Source organism: Hemiscyllium ocellatum, chromosome 16, assembly GCF_020745735.1.
Source record: "Hemiscyllium ocellatum isolate sHemOce1 chromosome 16, sHemOce1.pat.X.cur, whole genome shotgun sequence".
NCBI lineage: Eukaryota > Metazoa > Chordata > Chondrichthyes > Orectolobiformes > Hemiscylliidae > Hemiscyllium > Hemiscyllium ocellatum.
In genome coordinates this window covers 81,424,808-81,443,300 of record NC_083416.1, presented here as the reverse complement: position 1 = coordinate 81,443,300, position 18,493 = coordinate 81,424,808, and the positions used below count along the sequence as shown (strand labels likewise).

The 18,493-nt window shown below is 42.6% G+C and overlaps 1 protein-coding gene across 1 annotated transcript in view; it reads left to right on the top strand.

Moving 5' to 3' along the window:
- Positions 1-313: 313 nt before the first annotated feature.
- The window catches only part of LOC132823514 (protein diaphanous homolog 1-like), a 342,084-nt gene continuing 323,904 nt past the window's right edge, over positions 314-18,493 (top strand). Inside the window, exon 1 of the mRNA XM_060837454.1 lies at positions 314-774. Within this exon, the coding sequence (XP_060693437.1) occupies positions 676-774 (99 nt within the window). The 5' untranslated portion in view covers positions 314-675. The remainder of the gene's footprint in view (positions 775-18,493) is intronic.

Here is an 18,493-nt window from a genome sequence, read left to right as displayed (position 1 = left end):
CTGAAACGTCGAATTTCCTATTCCTTGGATGCTGCCTGACCTGCTGTGCTTTAACCAGCAACACATTTTCAACTGTGATCTCCAGCATCTGCAGACCTCATTTTTTACCTATGGATGGAGCTGCCAGTGTTGGGCTGAATGGCCTGATTTCTGTTTGTGTGTGTGAGTCCCTGCTGCAGGGGTGCAGCAGTGCCTTCCTGCCCTGTCTCGCTGGCCCCGCCCCCCTGCTGCGAGCGGGCGCTCACTGAGGGAGCGGCGTGTTCTTCCCGGGAGGCGGGCGCTCGAGCGTCCCTCACAGACAAACACACGAACAAACATCTACAATATTTATACACAATACTTCACCTCCCCTTCCAAGCAGGAAGCGGCATGTCATTAGTATCTTGAAATAAAAGGCTTACGTGAGGCGAGGAAGGGACTCCCCGCACAGCGGGCTCGAGTGGGAACCGCAGCCGGCAGCCTGCGCCTAGGCCGCGGGCTCGGGAGGCCAGCCCTTCAGCGCTCGCCGGGAGTGGGAGGGGTTTCGATAGAGAAGGACGGCAACACCCCTCTCTCTCTCTCCGCCCGGGGAGAGCAGCCGATCCAACGTTAGAAACGGAAGGGGACTTATTTGAGAGGGGGAAAAAAAATAAATAAATTCACCAGAAGAGGATTAAAATAAATAAATAAAAAGCCATGGAGGGAAGGAATGAGGCTTCAGGTCCTTCCAGGGGGAAGGAGAAGTCCGGTAAGATGAAGAAAAGCCTGGAGGAAGGAGAAAAGAAAACCAAGTTTGTGAGTTATTTTGTCTTTTCTAATTTGGGGGGGATTCTGGAAGGTTCCACCTTTGTCTGAGGTGTGAAAGCAGCGTCCTTACCTGCCTGTGCAGGTACTCGACAGGCCCCTCTCTCTCACACACACACACACACACACTCTCCGTCCTGAGCTGAAATAAACACTGCTCCTGGATGGTCTCTCACCGATTGTGGGGGTGGGGGTGTGTATGTGTGTGTGTGTATGAGGGGGTGTGTGTGTGGGGTGGTGGGTTTTTTCTTTTGTATTGTTCGGACACTCTCTCCAGTCAGGGCACTGCCAGCTTGCCCACGGTTTGCTTTATTTCAGCGCCCTGGCTCGCCTTTTTCAGACGATGGCGGGGGGGGGAAGCTTGACTTGAGTTGACAACGTGCACTTCCCGCTTGCAGCAGGTTCGCCTTCTCGCTGCTGACACACTTTTCTGCTCAGCTTCCCCTCCACCCCAATTCTTACCAAACTCCGCAGCTCGCTCTCGTCCAGTCCCATCGGCTCACGACAAACTTTCTCTCCCTTTTGGCACGTTCTGTGCTCTCAGGTTTCCGTAGGACCAGGTCGCTGCGTTGAATTTAAATTAACAAGCGAGGGTTGTCCTGTGTGTGTTAAGCGGGACCAAGAAGGGAAGTTTGAGTCTCGAAGTTCTCTCCAGCTTTATGGCTGTTCAGTACCAATTGCATAGTGCACACATGTGGTCCGACCAAATTTTAAAAGAGAGCGAAAGGCCATGGGTGTTTTGAGTACTTTTTGTATGTTTGACAACAGACTTCAGATGTGAATTCCGGTGAGGCAGTCATGTGTGCTGAAGGTAGTGTTGTAGCCAGTTGTTCGTTTCACTACATAGACATGTGGCCAGCTGTTTGTTCCGTTGCACACTGCACACACCGTGGATCAGTGCTGGAAAGGCTTTTGCCCGAAATGTCGATTTTCCTGCCCCTCGGATGCTGCCTAACCTGCTGTGCATTTCCAACACTAGTCTTCACTGTCCTGTTTATGCCTTTTACTCAGAACTGTCTACAAAACCAAATGTTTACGATTGATGTTTCACTTCACGTTTTGTCTAATGAAAAAAAAAATCCAAGGGTTGTTATGTATGAAAAATTTTGCAACAGACTTTGCATTGCAATGATCCTGTTTCTTTTGAGGGGCTGCATTTTCACTTCACACCACAGTCTCTAGTGTCCTCTTCCTCCAATTATTTTTTTCAAATCGTCTTTCATGATAATTATCTCTGGACGTAACTATCTTTGGGTGATAATGCTGTCAAATGAAAATGTTGCTGAGCTGGTTATTCAGAGTCAGGCAAACACTTTGAGGACATGGTTCACATCCATCACAGCAGGTGGTGGAATTTAAACTTAAAGTCTGGAATTTGAAGCTGGTTTCATTCATGGTGACTGTGGACTTATTGATTTGTAAAGACCCAGCTGGTTTACTAATATCCTTTGAGGAAGGAAATCTATCAGAGTTACTTGTTCTGGTCTACATGTGGCTTGAGATAGAAAGAAGTGTTGAGTCTTGATAGACCATTTTCAAGAACCTTTGTGGGGGGTGGGCAACAAAGCCTAAAAAAAGCTATTTGTCATATTGTTTCTTGTGGGCCATTGGTTTGCATATTTTTTAAAAAATAAATGTGGCCAGTGTTGACTGTGTTTCAGAATAAATAGTTATGCAGCCATTTAAGATTGAAGATGCAAAATAAATTCAAGTCTTTGTTTCTTGGAAAGCTAGTTGGATCACCTGGGAACTATTTCCCTTGTTACAGGAGTGACTGAACTTTGAATTAATTATTTAATTCAAAGTACTGTACGGAATCCAGATGTTGTGAAAAATGCTGTACAATTCTTGTGTATGCTATGATTGTAACACTTCATTTTGCAGTTATAGAGTCATGGAAACAGACCGTTTGGTCCAACTTGTCCATGCCAACCTGTTTGTCCAAAATTAATCTCGTCCCATTTGCCAGCATTTGGCCCATACCCCTCTGAAACCTTATTATTCATGTACCCATCCACGTGCCTTTTTAAATGTTGCAATTGTACCTGCCTCCAGCACTTCCTCTGGCATCTCATTCTGCGCGCCTGTGCGCGCACACCACCCATTGTGTGGAAAAGTTGCCCCTTATGTCCATTTTAAATCCTCCTGCTCTCACCTTAATCCCATGCCCTCTAGGTTTGGACTCCCCTACCTTGAGGAAAAAAAGACCTTGTCTATTTTCCCCATCCATGCACCTCATGATATTATAAACCTCTATATTGTCACCCCTCAGTCCCCGATGCTTCAGGGAAAATAGCCCTGGCCTGTTCACATTCTCCCTATACCTCTAACCTGGCCAACATCCTTGTAAATCTTTTCTGAACCCTTTCAAGTTCGACAACATTCATCCTTTAACAGGGAGACCAGAATTGAATGCAGTATTTCAAAAGTGGCCTAACTAATGTCCTGTGCAGTCCAATATGACATCTCAACTCTTACCCAAAACTCCGATTCTCTTGCTGTTTGGATGTTGCATGACCTACTGTGCTTTTCCAGCACCCCACACACTCAATTCCCAACTCCTATACTCCATGCCCTGACCAATAAAAGCAAGCATAACAAACGCCTTCTTCACTACCTTGCCTGCAACTCCACTTTCATTTAACCTGTATCCCAAGGTCTTTTTGTTTAGCAACTCTCCCCAGCACCCTACCGTTAAGTGTATAAGCCCTGCCCTGATTTGCCTTTCCAAAATGCAGCAACTCACATTTATTTAAATTAACTTCCATCTGTCACTCCTCGGCCTATTGGCCCATCTGTTCAAGGTCCTGTTGTCCTCTGAGGTAACCACCTTCATTGACCACTATGGCCCCAATTTTGGTGTCATCTACAAACGTAGTAACCATACCTCCTATATTCACATCTAGATCATTTATATGAATGACAAAAAGCAGTGGATCAAGCAATGATCCTTGTGGCACGCTATTGGTCACTGGCCTCTTTTCACAAAGACCGTTCCCTCCGTGACTACCTGGTCAGGTCCATGCCCACATCCAATTCCTGATGAAGGGCTTTTGCCTAAAATGTCGATTTTTCCTGCTCCTTGGATGCTGCCTGAACTGCTGTGCTTTTCCAGCACCACTCTAATCTAGAATCTGGTTTCCAGCATCTGCAGCCCTTGTTTTTACCTGGTCAGGTCCATGACCACCCCCCTCCTGGCACCTTCCCCTGCCACCACAGGAATTGCAAAACCTGTGCCTACACCTTCCCCACCCCCCACCTGCCCCCCCAACGCCCCCTGCACCTCAATCGAAGGCTTCTTTGGGGAGACTGGATGCCTTCTTGCAGGCGCTTTAGGGAAAGTTTAGAGAACAGCAGCACAACCAACCCCCCCCCCCCCCCACCCCCAAAGGCTCCCTGCCTCATTCCTGTGAAGGACTTTTGCCCGAAACGTCGATTTTCCTGCTCCTTGGATGCTGCCTGGCCTGCTATGCCTTTCCAGCACCGCTGTAATCTAAACTCTGATCTCCAGCATCTGCAGTCCTCACTTTCGTCTAGTCCAAAATGCAGCCCTTCACCACCCCATCTCTCTCCTACCTTCAAGCTAATTTTGTTTCCAAGTAGCTTTTTGGTTATTGATTTGTGCAGTTTTAGAGTCAGTGATTCTTGAGGAATGTCCCTTGTGAATGTAGTGCTTTAAAACATTGGTTCAAAATCGCAAGTGTACACCATGAGATACGTACACCCATTGCCTTACGCAGCAACAGTAATTGTAAAGCAAATAATGCATTTCTCAGGTGATATTTTGAGTGTAGTTTTATTAACTTCAGTGAAATAATTGCCCTTGGCAGTGGTCCAAATGTTTGATTACTTAACTTTATTTTGTATTCTCTTAGTTAATCTGTACTTTGGGGATGATGAAACTGTTTGATTGGCAAGATGTCAAATGGAAATGTAGTTTATTAGTTTTAAGTATAACTTGAACTGTAAATGTTTTGGCTACAAAAGTGGTAGCTAAATTGATTTCTGCACCGAGTGATGCAGCATTGCTTTTTTTCTTTTGCATGTTGAAATAATAAATGAAATGAGATTGGATGCTTGAAGCAGTCACGAATGTCAAATACTAAAAAATGCTGAGATCAGTGCTACATTTAAAATTATTTTGCGTGCAGCTTAATGAAGCAGGCTCAATAGAGTTTCAAAAGATTTATTTTATGCTCAAGTAAATACTTGGTAACAATGACTAAATAGATATCTCTTTCAAAGAGCAGATAGCGCTTAATCGACTGAATTTTCCAAGTTGATAATTTTCTCAGTACCTTTTTCCTCTAGGTCTGTTGGGAGCATGATTCTGCCCAAGGGTCCTTTACAAATTTTAATCTTCATGCTCATTTCAAGTTTAAGAGCTTACTAGTCTTCCATTATAAACAAACAATGCTGATCTTGCAAGTCTGACTTTCTCCATGTACACTCCCTCTGAACCCAATCGCAAATCTTGGGGTAATTTAGATCCTGAACAGGGATATGATGTAACAAGCAAAAAAATAAGAAAATGATGTAAACACTGGCATGTCTGGTGGCACTCAAATCCTGCCATGGCAAATGGTGGAATACAAATAATAAAAACCTGGAATGAGGATTCTAATAATGACCGTGAAACCCTACTCGATTGTTAGGAAAAATCCATCTGGTTCAATAATGTCCTTTAGAGAAAGTAATCTGACGTCCTTACCTGGTCTGACCTCCATGAGGCTCCAGCAATGTGATTGTTCTTAAAACTGCTGTCTGGGCATTTAGAGATAGACAATGAATGCTTGCCTGCACGATGCTGCCCATATATTTAATAAATGAAAAAAATCTAAAAAAGAGTGACTTACAGCAGTTGCGTTTTGTGGCTGAAATTTTTCTATATCTGCATAAGGTCCACAGTTTATTTTGACCTGATCATAAGCAGGGCGAGTTAAGCATATTGTGAACCACGTTGGGATGTACTGAATAATGATTATTTGGAGAAACGTCAATGTTTTAGTGCTGTTTGCCATATTTACAAATATGTCCCTAAGAAATATGTCTCTTAAAGTGCAAAATCGGTAAATTGTTCACAAAGTGCTTGTGAAATAGCTATGATATAACACCATCCTTAATATTATTTCTTCACTTGGTCTTGCTACTGATTTGTATGCATAGGTGATTTTTGTTTTGATTCTGTATAATGTTACATTTTTACTGCTTTCATATTCATTCCTCCTCGGTGTATGTGCATCACTGGGAAAGTCAACAATCTGTGATTGCCCTCGAGTGGTTGGTGGTGAGTCCCAAGTTGCCCTTGGTACTTAGGAGGGTTATTGTTAGTTGGCCATATTGCTGTGAATCCAGAGTCACATGTAGACTCTCTGAGGTCAGTGGATTTCTTCCTTGAAGGACATTAGTAAATCTGATGTGTTTTCACAACAATTCAGTAGTTTCATGACAATTGTTTATGAGAACAGCATTTAATTCCAGATTTATGAATTGAATTTAAGCTTCTCATTCAGTTGCTACAGTGAGGTTTGAACTCTCGTCTTCAGATTGTTAGTCCAGTCCTCTGGATTTACTAGTTAGGTAATTTTATCATGAAATTTCTTTTCCTATCCTTGTGATGTTGATTTAAGTTTAAGCCACATTTTCAGCTATGTATAGACCAGCAAGTGTTTACCTTCATTGGAAGAGGAAGTGAGCATAAACTTTGAGATCAAATGGCAACAGGTTCAGAATCAAGATGGTCCTCTGAATAACATTGTATGTAAATTGGGTAGCGTAGCTCCTTATTAGAAACTGAAGGGAACTGCATTGTGGGAAAACTAGTGATCCTTCCGTAGCTGAAGGGAAATGTGCTAATTTGTAGCATAGTCCTAGGTGAATGCAGTATAAAGCTTAATTCACTTTCTCAATTCTTTTGAGCACCTGGCAGACCTTTGACCTTAAGAGCTCAAATTATTAAAATTGATATTAACTATTAACTTTAATTTTACAAAAAAAGAACTGTGGATGTTGGAAATCTGAAACAAAAACAGAAATTGCTGGAGAAACTTAGCAGGTCAGGTAGGATCTGTGGGGGGGTGGTAAAAAGCAGAATAAACCTTCAGATCCAGTGACCTGCTGAGTTTCTCCAGCAATTTTTGTTTTAACATTACCCTTTGCTAGTGACCGAAGAATGGGTGTGCCTGTGTTTGTGGTCATGGAGGAGGATAGAATAGGTGTTTTTTGGGGAGGAAACCTGTCATCATCACTGTTCTGCACTGCAGCATCATCGTCTCTGAATTCCTATGTCGCAGCTCTGCTTTGTTAGTTTTTTTTTGTGCTTTTTATTTCCCATTTCAGCTCTGTCACTTGGTATTGATTTACAAGCTCTTCAATCTTGTACATTTTTTTACACCTGTTTTCTTTGATTAAACCTCCTTTTGCCATTCAGTGCATGTCCTTTCTGCTGTTTAAACACGTTCTTTTCTCCATCAAGCCATTTTATTTTGTTTTTTTCCCCTGTGTGGGGTGTTTGCACATGTTATCTTGACAAGTGCTGTGTGATCTGCTGACTGTTTCCAGAGTTCGAAGTTCCTGGAGAAACCTAACATTGCAGTGTTAGTAGGCTGCCACAAAGCTGTTGTACATGTGTACACTTGATTCTTAAGCCTTGATCTTGTCATTTCTGCCTTACTATGCTGAATTTCTATGAATTATGGGATGAGATGCTTAGAACTTGCTTTGGAGGCTCAAAATGTTTTTTCAGGATTCTTGATTTGGAAAGTGAGGAACTGAATTGAGAGTTCCACTTCAGGAAACTGGTACTGCATCAGGCAACTTGCTATTCTATAATATTAAAAGAAATAACTAGCATTTACATTATGCACTTTAGTACCTCAGGGCCTCCCATACAGGTTATGATGTTGTCACTGTTGTGATGTAGGAAAAGTGGCATCTAATTTGAAGAATTGAATTGAAGAAGAATTGAATCCTTTATTGTCATGTGTATTCCGTATAATATACAGTGAAAAGTTTGTACCTTCGCCATGTATCTGTGCCATTCTCATTAACTTAAAGAAAGATAATAAGAGTTCAACCTTTCCTTCGCTGCCACCAGCCATGTGGATGTCAGAGTGGACGCTGGGCTGCACCAGCCTGGGCCATGTGGCTGTCCCAGGATCCCACTCCAGGCTTCAGAGGCCACCGACTCTGTAGTTCTGCTGTCTGTGAAGATGCTGCTGCTCTGATCCCCATCAAAGCTGCCTTCCTACCAAAGAGCTCACATTAAAAGGTAGTTTAAGTGAAAACTAAAAGAACTGAGGAAAAGAAGTTGGATGAAGCGGACAAGCCCTGGCAACGGAGCCTGGATGCTGCCTACTTTACTGCTGCCATCTGGTTTGTGAAACTTGGTGCGCACAAGAAGGGATGAAATGACCAGCTAATTTGTTTCCATGATGTTAGTTGAGGAATAAAGTTTGCTCAGGACTATATGAAAAAAAAATTCCTGAAGTAGGGCTCATGCCCGAAACGTCGATTCTCCTGCTCCTTGGATGCTGCCTGACCTGCTGCGTTTTTCGAGCAACACATATTCAGCTCAGGGCTATATGAGACAAATTCCCACTCCTGTTTCAAATCTTGCTGCAGGACCTTTATGTCTATTTTTGGATATTTACTGTCAATCCAAAGAGTTGCAGCTCTTGACAGTAAACTGTTCCCTCAGTACTATCAGCCTAGATTTTCCTTCCTTAAGTGAGACTTGAACCCTTATCCTTAAGAGAGAGTGCAACTGCTGAACTTGGCACCATTTATAGGAAGGAGAGAAAATCTGTTGTAATCATGAAACACGTTTTGCACCAAGCTCTTCATGGTGATGCCATTGTTGATGAGAAATTGTTTTTTCTTCTGCAGCACCTAGGTGAAATAAAGTTCTCACAGGTCCTTCGAGTGGTGACTGGGGACATGGGAAAGGTGTCTTCCTTTTGGTTGCACTAAAACAGCAGAGCATTGTTCAACAGTAAAACATTTCAGCATTAGCAGCATTCTTTCAGAATCTATGTCACAAAGGAAATGTGAATGACACCTCAGTAATTTTACCTGTTGCTCAGCAGTGTCAATGTGTTGAAAGAGGGTGAACCCGATATACTACAGAATTAGAGTGAAGTTGAGCTGTGACATTAGCAGATATATCATGAGTTTACTTATGAAGTTATTGTTTGTTTTAAATGGAGTCTTTTTTTTAAATTTGAAATCTAACACTTCATTTTCGATTGCCTGCCTCTGACACACCACCAGAATAAATCAAATCAAAATCATGAGTAGCATTTTCCATAATTGAGCTTGTGCATTATTTCCTTGACTAGCAACGAGGATAACTCTGGGATAGCAATGGGATGTCTTGGTGGCTCAGTGGTTAGCACTGCTGCCTCACAGTGCCAGGGATCCAGGTTCGAGTCCACCCTCAGGTGACTGTTTATGTAGAGTTTGCACATTACTCCTGCATCTGCATGGGTTCCTCAAGGTGCTCTGGTTTCCTCCTACAGTCCAAAGAAGTGCAGATTAGGGTGGATTAGCCATGCTAAACTGTCCCATAATTGTCCAGGGATGTTAGCCATGGGAGGTGCCAAATTATACAGTAGTTTGGGTTGGGGTTGGAGGGGGAGGGATAATCTTCAGATTGGTGTGGACTTGATGGGCTGAATGGCATACTTCCACACTGTAGGGATTCTGTGAATGTCAGCCTAAGCTATGGGACTCTGAGGTTAAGTCGGTGCCACTTGTCAGGTCTATTATGAGACCACAGAGAAGAGTATAGCAGTGGCATGGTGGCTCAGTGGTTAGCACTGCTCCCTCGTAGTGCCGTGGATCTGGGTTCGATTCCCACCTTGGGCGACTGTCATTGTGGGTTTCCTCCCATGATCCAAAGGTGTGCAGGTCAGGTGAATTTGCACTGCTAAATTGCCCATGGTGTTAGGTGCATTAGTTGGGGTAAATATAGGGTGGGGGAATGGTCTCCTCTTCAGAGGGTCTGTGTGGACTTGTTGGGCTGACGGGCCTGTTTCCATACCGTATGGGTGGCTCAGTGGTTAGCACTGCTGCCTCACAGCAACAGAGTCCCAGGTTTGATTTCAGTCTCTGGCTACTGTCTGTGTGGAGTTTGCATCAGTGTCAGCGTGGGTTCCTCTGGGTGCTCCGATTTCCTCCCACAGTCCAAAGATGTGCAGGTCAGGTGAATTGGCCATGCTCAATTGCCCATAGTGCTAGATGCATTAATCAGGGGGAAATGGCTATGAGTGGGTTACTCTTCGGAGGGTCAGCGTAGACTGGTTGGGCCGAAGTGTGAAAACAGGCCCTGTAGGGAATCTAATCTAATCGCACTCCCCAACTCTTATGGAATATTCAGCAAACTGGGGGAAAAAAAAATAAGTTTTAATAGATTCCTCAATCAGCTGAATTCCATTTGATGCAGTGGCTAGCATTCATGCCTCTGAGCTTATGACTCAGGTTCAAGTCCAAGTCTATATAGCCAAGGCTGGTGTGTTTGTAGCCAAACATGGTGATTACCAAACCTACAAGTCCTTCCAATATGGCTAACATAGATGGTAATAGTGCAAGAGTCTCCTGGTCAGTTATGCTTGGTTGAAGTGGCACTCATAAAGCTGTAACCTCTGGCTTTAAGTTTGTGACCTGTTTCAAGCTCAGCATGTGATTTGTCTCCCTCTGGCATCTTCTAATGCAGAAAATTATCAAAATTTGATTCTCCATTCTATTGTTTCAGCAATTTCTTGCTGCTTTTCAGTGGATCGGACAGTAAATCGATTACCAACAAACTGGGCATCTCTGTGTGGTTCTAAGTATTAGTATGCTGAATGGCATCATTTGGTTAAGCAAGTCTTTAATAAGCAGAATTGGTATGAACTACCTCTGCTATATTAAAAGCTGATGATAATTACCAAATGTATATCCTAGTATAGGATTGTATTTGATTCTGGTTCTATAGGTCTAAAACTTGAGGGTGTTTGTAGGCCATAGCTGATTAGTGTTGCACTGAATGACATCATTTCTGGTCAAACTTGATTTTCAGCATTGCAGAATAGCTGATTGTTCAGTTACGTGGAGCGATAACCTTTTGTAGAACGCTGCACATATGACTTATTGGCATCCAATACTGCACTTTCTTTACTGTTAAATTTGAAATGATTTCCCCTACTCCACTGTCTTTCTCCCTTCCAATTTAACTATCATCACCCTCCTTTTCAGAAATTCTAACTGAGTTTGGAGAGTTAGTGAGGCAATAGATTAGATTACTTAGTGTGGAAACAGGCCCTTCGGCCCAACAAGTCCACGCTGACCCTCTGAAGAGCAACACAACCAGACCCATTTCCCCTACATTTACCCTTCACCTAACACTACTGGCAATTTAGCATGACCAATTCACCTAACCCCCACATCTTTGAACTGTGGGAGGAAACCAGAGCACTCAGAGGAAACCCATGCAGACACTGGGAGAATGTGCGAACTCCACACAGATAGTAACCCAAGGCGGGAATTGAACCCGGGTCTCTGGTGCTGTGAGGCAGCAGTGCTAACCACTGCCACCTACTAATGTACGCATTACGTCAGTATGTTACACACTACAGAGTTATGCCATCCTTCTTAAGTGGATTTCATCATTTAAATCATGTTATTCAGATTTCTTGTCTCTGGTTCTCACTGAAATCAAACTCACAAATGGCATGCGCTGTAATAATGCCTGTGGTGTGTTATTTCTTTGATCATCAGTCCAGCCTTCTTTACACGACTGCTCCGTTTGCTGGAAAGTGATTGGCTGTCCTGTCGCTTGATTGTTGGTGTTTTCTCTTTCAGTCTTTGCATCACCTCGGACATCCTCCTAAATAAAGAAATTTAATCACCCTGTTCAGATATATTATGACATACCTTTTGGAGAAAGTACAACTTGAATCCAGGCCTTTGGCCTAGAGCTAAGGGCGCTGCCATTCCACTGAAGAACTCTTTCTTCTAAAATAACTCCTTGATTTGGAAAACTGTTGCATCACTCCTTCTCTACTTGAGCCTCCTTGAACTACAGTAAAGCAAAAACAATTATTCTCCCACGAGATTTGAAGTTTAGGACGAATGAGAACTGCACTACTAGATGGATTTTGTAAGAAAGAAATGTGTACATCACAGAATTACAGAAGTCTTATGCATGGATGTAGGCTATTCAATCCATTGAAAAACCAGTGCAAATACAACTGAGCATTATGACCCTGTGCCATTTTTGTGTGTTTTACTCCCATTCTTAGACAAGTTCCTATTTTAATAATTATCTTGAATGCGTCATTTGAAGGTAGCTTTGACGGGGGAAACAAGTCACCACTGACGTAATGACCTTGTAAGGTTAAAGATGCTTGCTCGTTCTGTGTGAGTTAATACTTTGTTCCTAAGGGAGTGAACATCTTGTGGGACAGTTAATATTGTTGTATCAGTATTGAATTGTCATCACAGGAATAAGCAATAGGGAGTGGAGAGGGTTAGTGCAATCAACTCCCATAAGTCGAAAATGGGGCTGGAAAGAGAATGCGATTACTTTATGACAGACAGCAGTGACAATGGTATTGGCTAGCCATGTTGCATGTCTGATGGTGTCACCTGAAACGTAATTTCTGTTTTTTTTCCTCGAGTTTTCCAGGCAGTTTCTGCTGTTCAGCTTCAATTTGAGCATCATGAATAAATGCTTTTTGATTTTGGAATTTGTCTATTCTGGAGCAGAGACAGTCCACTCAAAACAGTGGGACAACAGGAAGTGAAAGTTAACAAGGGACTGGATCAAAGTGAGATGGAGCAGGACGTAGGAAAATTATTTTGAGTCAGATGTGAGCAGCCTATAGGAGAAAAAAACATTACAATCATGTTATGTCCATGGTGCAGAATAGGTTTAGAGCAATTTGTGTTATTCCAGTTTGTTTTACATCTCCAGTGCTGAAGCAAATTTGCGCTCAGTTTCTCAGTTTCTGTCAACTGAACAGGCTTTCTTTTTATTTGAATCATGATAAAGGTGTTCAATGGACGACTCTGTAGTGTGACCATGTGCACAATTTCTGCACAATGATTGGATTGCATTCAAACAGGAAATCAAATTCAGATTTTTTTTCATTTCCTAGTTTCAGCTTAGTCGTGCTCAGGATAGTTGCTGAAAAAATATTATGATACAATCCATCACAGGAACAGGCCTTCGGGGTCCTGAAGAAGGGTTACACCTGAAATGTTGACTTCCCCTTCACCTGATGCTGCCTGTCTTGCTGTGTTCTTCCAACCTCCTGCTTGTCTATCTTTGGCCTACCGAGACAGCATCATTTCCTAATCCCTATTTCAACCTGCTACTTATTGCCCACAAGTGATTCCTAACCCTCTGTTCATCTCCAGTGCCCATATCTATCAAGATATGCCTTAAATGTTAGTAATGTGTTTGGTTCCATCACCCCCACTGGCAATGTGTTCCAGGCATCCACCCTCTGTGAAAAGTTTTTTTTCCACGCTTGTCCCCTTAACTTTCCCTCTCTCACCATGAACCTATGCCCTGTGGTAACTGACCTCTCCACCCTGGGGTAAAGGCTTCTGACTACCCATCCTTTCTATGCTTGGCATTTTATAGACCTCTATCAGGTCACCCTCAGCCTCTGTAATTCCAATGGAAACAATCCATGTTTATCCACCCTCTTCATAACTAAAACACTGGTTTTGGTTAAGAAAAACAAGGAAGCATATGTCAGGTATAGACAGGATAGATCGAGTGAATCCTTAGAAGAGTATAAAGGCAGTAGGAGTATTCTTAAGAGAGAAATCAAGAGGGCAAAAACGGGACATGAGATAGCTTTGGCAAATAGAGTTAAGGAGAATGCAAAGGATTTTTACAAATACATTAAAGACAAAAGGGTAACTAGGTAGAGAGTAGGGCCCCTTAAAGATCAGCAAGGCAGCTTTCGGTTGGAGTCGCAGGAGATGGGGGAGATACTAAACGAGTATTTTGCACCATTGTTTACTGTTGAAAAGGACATGGAAGGTATAGAATGTAGGGAAATAGATGGTGACATTGAAAAAATGTCCACATTACAGAGGAGGAAGTGCTGGATGTCTTGAAATGCATAAAGGTGGATAAACGCCCAGGACCTGATCAGGTGTACCCGAGAACTCTGTGAGAAGTGAGGGAAGTGACTGCTGGGTCTCTTACTGAGAGATTTGTATCACCGATAGTCACAGGTGAGGTTCCGAAAGACTAGAGGTTGGCTAACGTGGTGCCACTGTTTAAGAAAAGATGGTAAGGACAAGCCAGGGAACTGTAGACCAGTGAGGCTGATGTCAGTGGTGAGCAAGTTGGTAGAGGGGAAAATGAGAGACAGGATGTACATGTATTTGAAAGGGCAAGGACTGATTAGGGATAGTCAACATGGCTTTGTGTGTGGGAAATCACGTCTCACAAACTTGATTTGAGTTTTATTGAAGAAGTAACAAAGAGGTTTGAAGAGGACAGAGCGGTAGATGTGATCTATATGAACTTCAGTAAGGCATTCGACAAGGCTCCCCATGGGAGACTGATGGGCAAGGTTAGATCTCATGGATTACAGAGAGAACTCGCAATTTGGATACAGAACTGGCTCAAAGATACAAGACAGAGGGTGGTGATGGAGGGTTGTTTTTCTGACCGGAGGTCTGTGACCAGTGGAGTGCCACAAGGATCGGTGCTGGGCCCACTACTTTTCATCATTGATATAAATGATTTGGATGTGAGCATAACAGATATAGTTAATAAGTTTGCAGATGATACCAAAATTGGAGGTGTAGTGGACAGCGAAGAAGGTTACTTCCGATTACAATGTGATCTTGACTAGATGGGCCAATGGGCTGAGAAGTGGCAAATGGAGTTTAATTCAAACAAATGTGAAGTGCAGCATTTTGGGAAAGCAAATCCCAGCCAAGACTTATACACTTAATGGGAAGGTTCTGGATCAGTGGTGCTGGAAGAGCACAGCAGTTCAGGCAGCATCCAACGAGCAGAGAAATTGACGTTTCGGGCAAAAGCCCTTCAAAAGGTATAAAGGCAGTGAGCCTGAAGCGTGGAGAGAGAACCTTGGGGAGGTCTGTACTGTTTGTCCTGTTCGGGTCCAAACTCTGCTAGTTTAAAGGTGGTTCGGAGTCCGTGTGGGATGAATTGGTTACGGAGGCAGGCACTGAGGAAGCAAATGTGGCTGTGGTACTGAGTTTGTTCGACTTAATGGGAAGGTCCTGGGGAGTGTTGCTGAACAAAAAGACCTTGGAGTGCAGTTTCATAGCTTCTTGAAAGTGAAGTCGCAGGTAGATAGGATAATGAAGAAGGTGTTTGGAATGCTTTCCTTTATTGGTCAGAGTATTGAGTACAGGAGTTGGGAGGTCATGTTGCGGCTGTACAGGACATTGGTTAGGCCACTGTTGGAATACTGCATGCAGTTCTGGTCTCCTTCTTCTCTGAAAGATGTTGTGAAACTTGAAAGGGTTCAGAAAAGATTTACAAGGATGTTGCCAGGGTTGGAGGATTTGAGCTATCAGGAAAGGTTGAATAAGCTAGGGCTGTTTTCCCTGGAGCATCCGAGGCTGAGGTGTGTCCTTGTAGAGGTTTATAAAATCATGAGGGGCATGAATAGGATAAGTGGACAAAGTCTTTTCCCTGGAGTGGGGAGCCCAGAACTAGAGGGCATTGGTTTAGGGTGAGAGGGGAAAGATAAGAGACCTAAGGAGCAACTTTTTTTCACTCAGAGGGTGGGATGTGTGTGGAATGAGCTGCCAGAGGAAGTGGTGCAGGCTTGTACAATTACAACATTTAAAAGGCATCTGGATGGGTGTATGAATAAGAAGGTTTGGAGTAATATGGGCCAGGTGCTGGCAGGTGGGACTAGATTGGGTTGGGATATCTGGTCAGCATGGACGCGTTGGACTGAAGGATCTGTTTCCGAGCTGTATAGCTCTATGATTCCAGATCAGGCAACATCCTGGTAAACCTTCTCTGCGTCTCTACAAAGCATCCATGTCTGTCTGACAGTGTAGTGAGTGGAACTGCATGCAATATTCCAAATGTTGTCTATTGAGTTGAGATTTTCTCAATCAGTTCAAACTGTGCCTGAAATCAGGCACTTTCCTGATCTTGGATCGGAAAAGAGTAAGTTGGAAACATTGTGTCTGCAAGAGAAACAGTGAACCTTTCAGGTTGATAACCGTTTGTCAGTACAGATAGTTGTTACAGATGAGGAAATTACAAGCAAGTATAGGTGACTGTGTACTCTGTACCACTGGTCTGTTTATTGATTTGGCAGCAGGTTGCAGTTAACTACATGCTCCTATGCAAAAGATGAAGTTAAAAAATTAAACTTTCTCAGAATTGTTACTGTGCTGAATGAGTGCATTTGAAATTGTATTTGCATTGATTCTCTGAACATATTAATATAGTGCCAATCTTTTGCCCTATTCTGTAACCCTGCACACATTTTATTTAAATAATCATCCAATGCTGTCTTGAATGCCTCAATTGAACCTGCTTTCACTGCCCTTCCAAGTAGTGCATTCCATACTATAACTACCCGCTGTGTGAAAAACATTTTTAATGCACCTAACAATTCTCCTCTTGTCATTCCCATTTCCCAGAAAAACAGTCCCCCTTCTCTCTGGAGTTTACACTAATGAGAGGAGATAATAGGCGTAGAGAGGGTGTTTGCTCGTAGAGAAAGTGAGGTCTGCAGATGTTGGAGATCAGAGCTGAAAATGTGTTGCTGGAAAAGCGCAGCAGGTCAGGCAGCATCCAAGGAACAGGAAATTCGACGTTTCGGGCATTCCTGATGAAGGGCTTATGCCCGAAACGTCGAATTTCCTGTTCCTTGGATGCTGCCAGACCTGCGCTTTTCCAGCAACACATTTTCAGCTGTTTGCTGGTGGGGCAATCTAGAGTGAGGGGTCATAATTTTGGAATAATGGGTAGCAGATTTAAAATCTGGTTAAGAAATAAGCTTTGAAAAAAGTCATGAATCTGTGAGATTTGCTATCCTAGAGTGTGGTGAACGTCAGAATATTGAGTAGATTTAAGGAAGAGATAGACATTTTTAATTTGTACTGTGTTGAAGAATGGCAGGATAGTGGATGGGAAGCAGAGATTAGATCAGCCATGATTGTATTAAATGGGGGAGCAGGCCTGAGGGGCTGAATTACCTACACCTGTACCTAGTTATTGTGATCTCCAATCTTTCCCCAGAACTGGAGTGTCTCATCTCTAGAACCATTCTCTTGGACTAATTCTTCACCGTCTTCAATATATTCATATCATTTGTGTTTTGTGGCACTGAACTGTATTACATACTCCAGCTGAGGTCTAACCACTGTCTTAACTAATTTCATCATAATCTCCCTTTTTTTGTACTCCATGCTACTATTTATGAAACCTGGAACACTATATTTTATTACTAGCTCACTCTACCTGTCCTATCACTTTGATTCAACTACGTGCATTTAAAGCCAGGCTTTTCTTCTCTTTTACACCCCTTTAGAGTAGTAACTTTTATTTTACATTCTCTCCACGTTCTTTGCATGAGAGTGCACAGCTCACATTTTTGTGCATTGAATTTCCTCAGCCACTTTTCTGCCCCCATCATTAACATGTTAATGTCCTTTGCATTTCTACACAGTCCTCCTAATTTCTCTTCACTTTGTCATCTGCAAACTTTGAATTGGTCCCTTGCATACCAAATTCTAGATCATTAATAAATAATCAAGAAAAGGAAGGGTCCACATCTGACCACTGGGCAACCCCACTGCAAACTCCTTACAGCCCAAAACATACCCAATAACTAGCATTCCCCTTTTTTACCCTTCTGGCTACGTGGGCCACTGAGGGCCAACTTTGAGAAGTGCTGATATCAACCTCCTGTGCATGGAACTTGGAGTGGTTGCATGTGCTTGCAGCCATGTAGCTTAGGAGACAACATAGTTAAAAACTATTATAATTTGCTTCCTATTCAGTAATAACGTCAATGTTATTTTTACTTTTATTCCATTTTATTCCATGAGCTTTGATCTTTTCTTCAGTCTGTGCGGCACTACGTTGAGCGCCATTTGCATTCGGATTTATCAATGGACTCATACAGACAAATGAATCGGCAGCAAGAATTGGCCATTTAGACATTGAACAGCTCTGTCATTTGCTCATGGTTGATCTGATTCTGGCCTGCTTTCATGTCTAGCCTTGGAAACGTCATGTGATAGGAAGCAGAATGAGGAAAATTTGGAAGATTATATACATGATATTTATCATTTCATTTGCCATCACTACTGAATTGCATTCTATTTTCTAAGTAGTGGAATAGTTTTATTTCCATTTCCTGTTCCCATGATCTGTTCATAAAATGTTAATCTGTATCAATCAGGATCATCAACTTGAAATGTTAACCTAATAATTTCCTTCTCAGGTGCTACCTTGCCCGCCGACATTTTTAGCATCATTGCACTGTAAATATTTCTGCTTAGTGGTAGAAAAATAATAATACTGTATTTTAAGTCCAGAATGGTGCAATTTTTTGGCAATGAAAAATTGATCTCCGCTTTACACCAGTGCACTTTCTCACGGCTGATTAATTTAATTCTTTGAAATCCATTATGTAAAGTATTAACTGTTAATTGGCGACTAAAGATCATAGTGTAGGAGCCATGCATAATTATA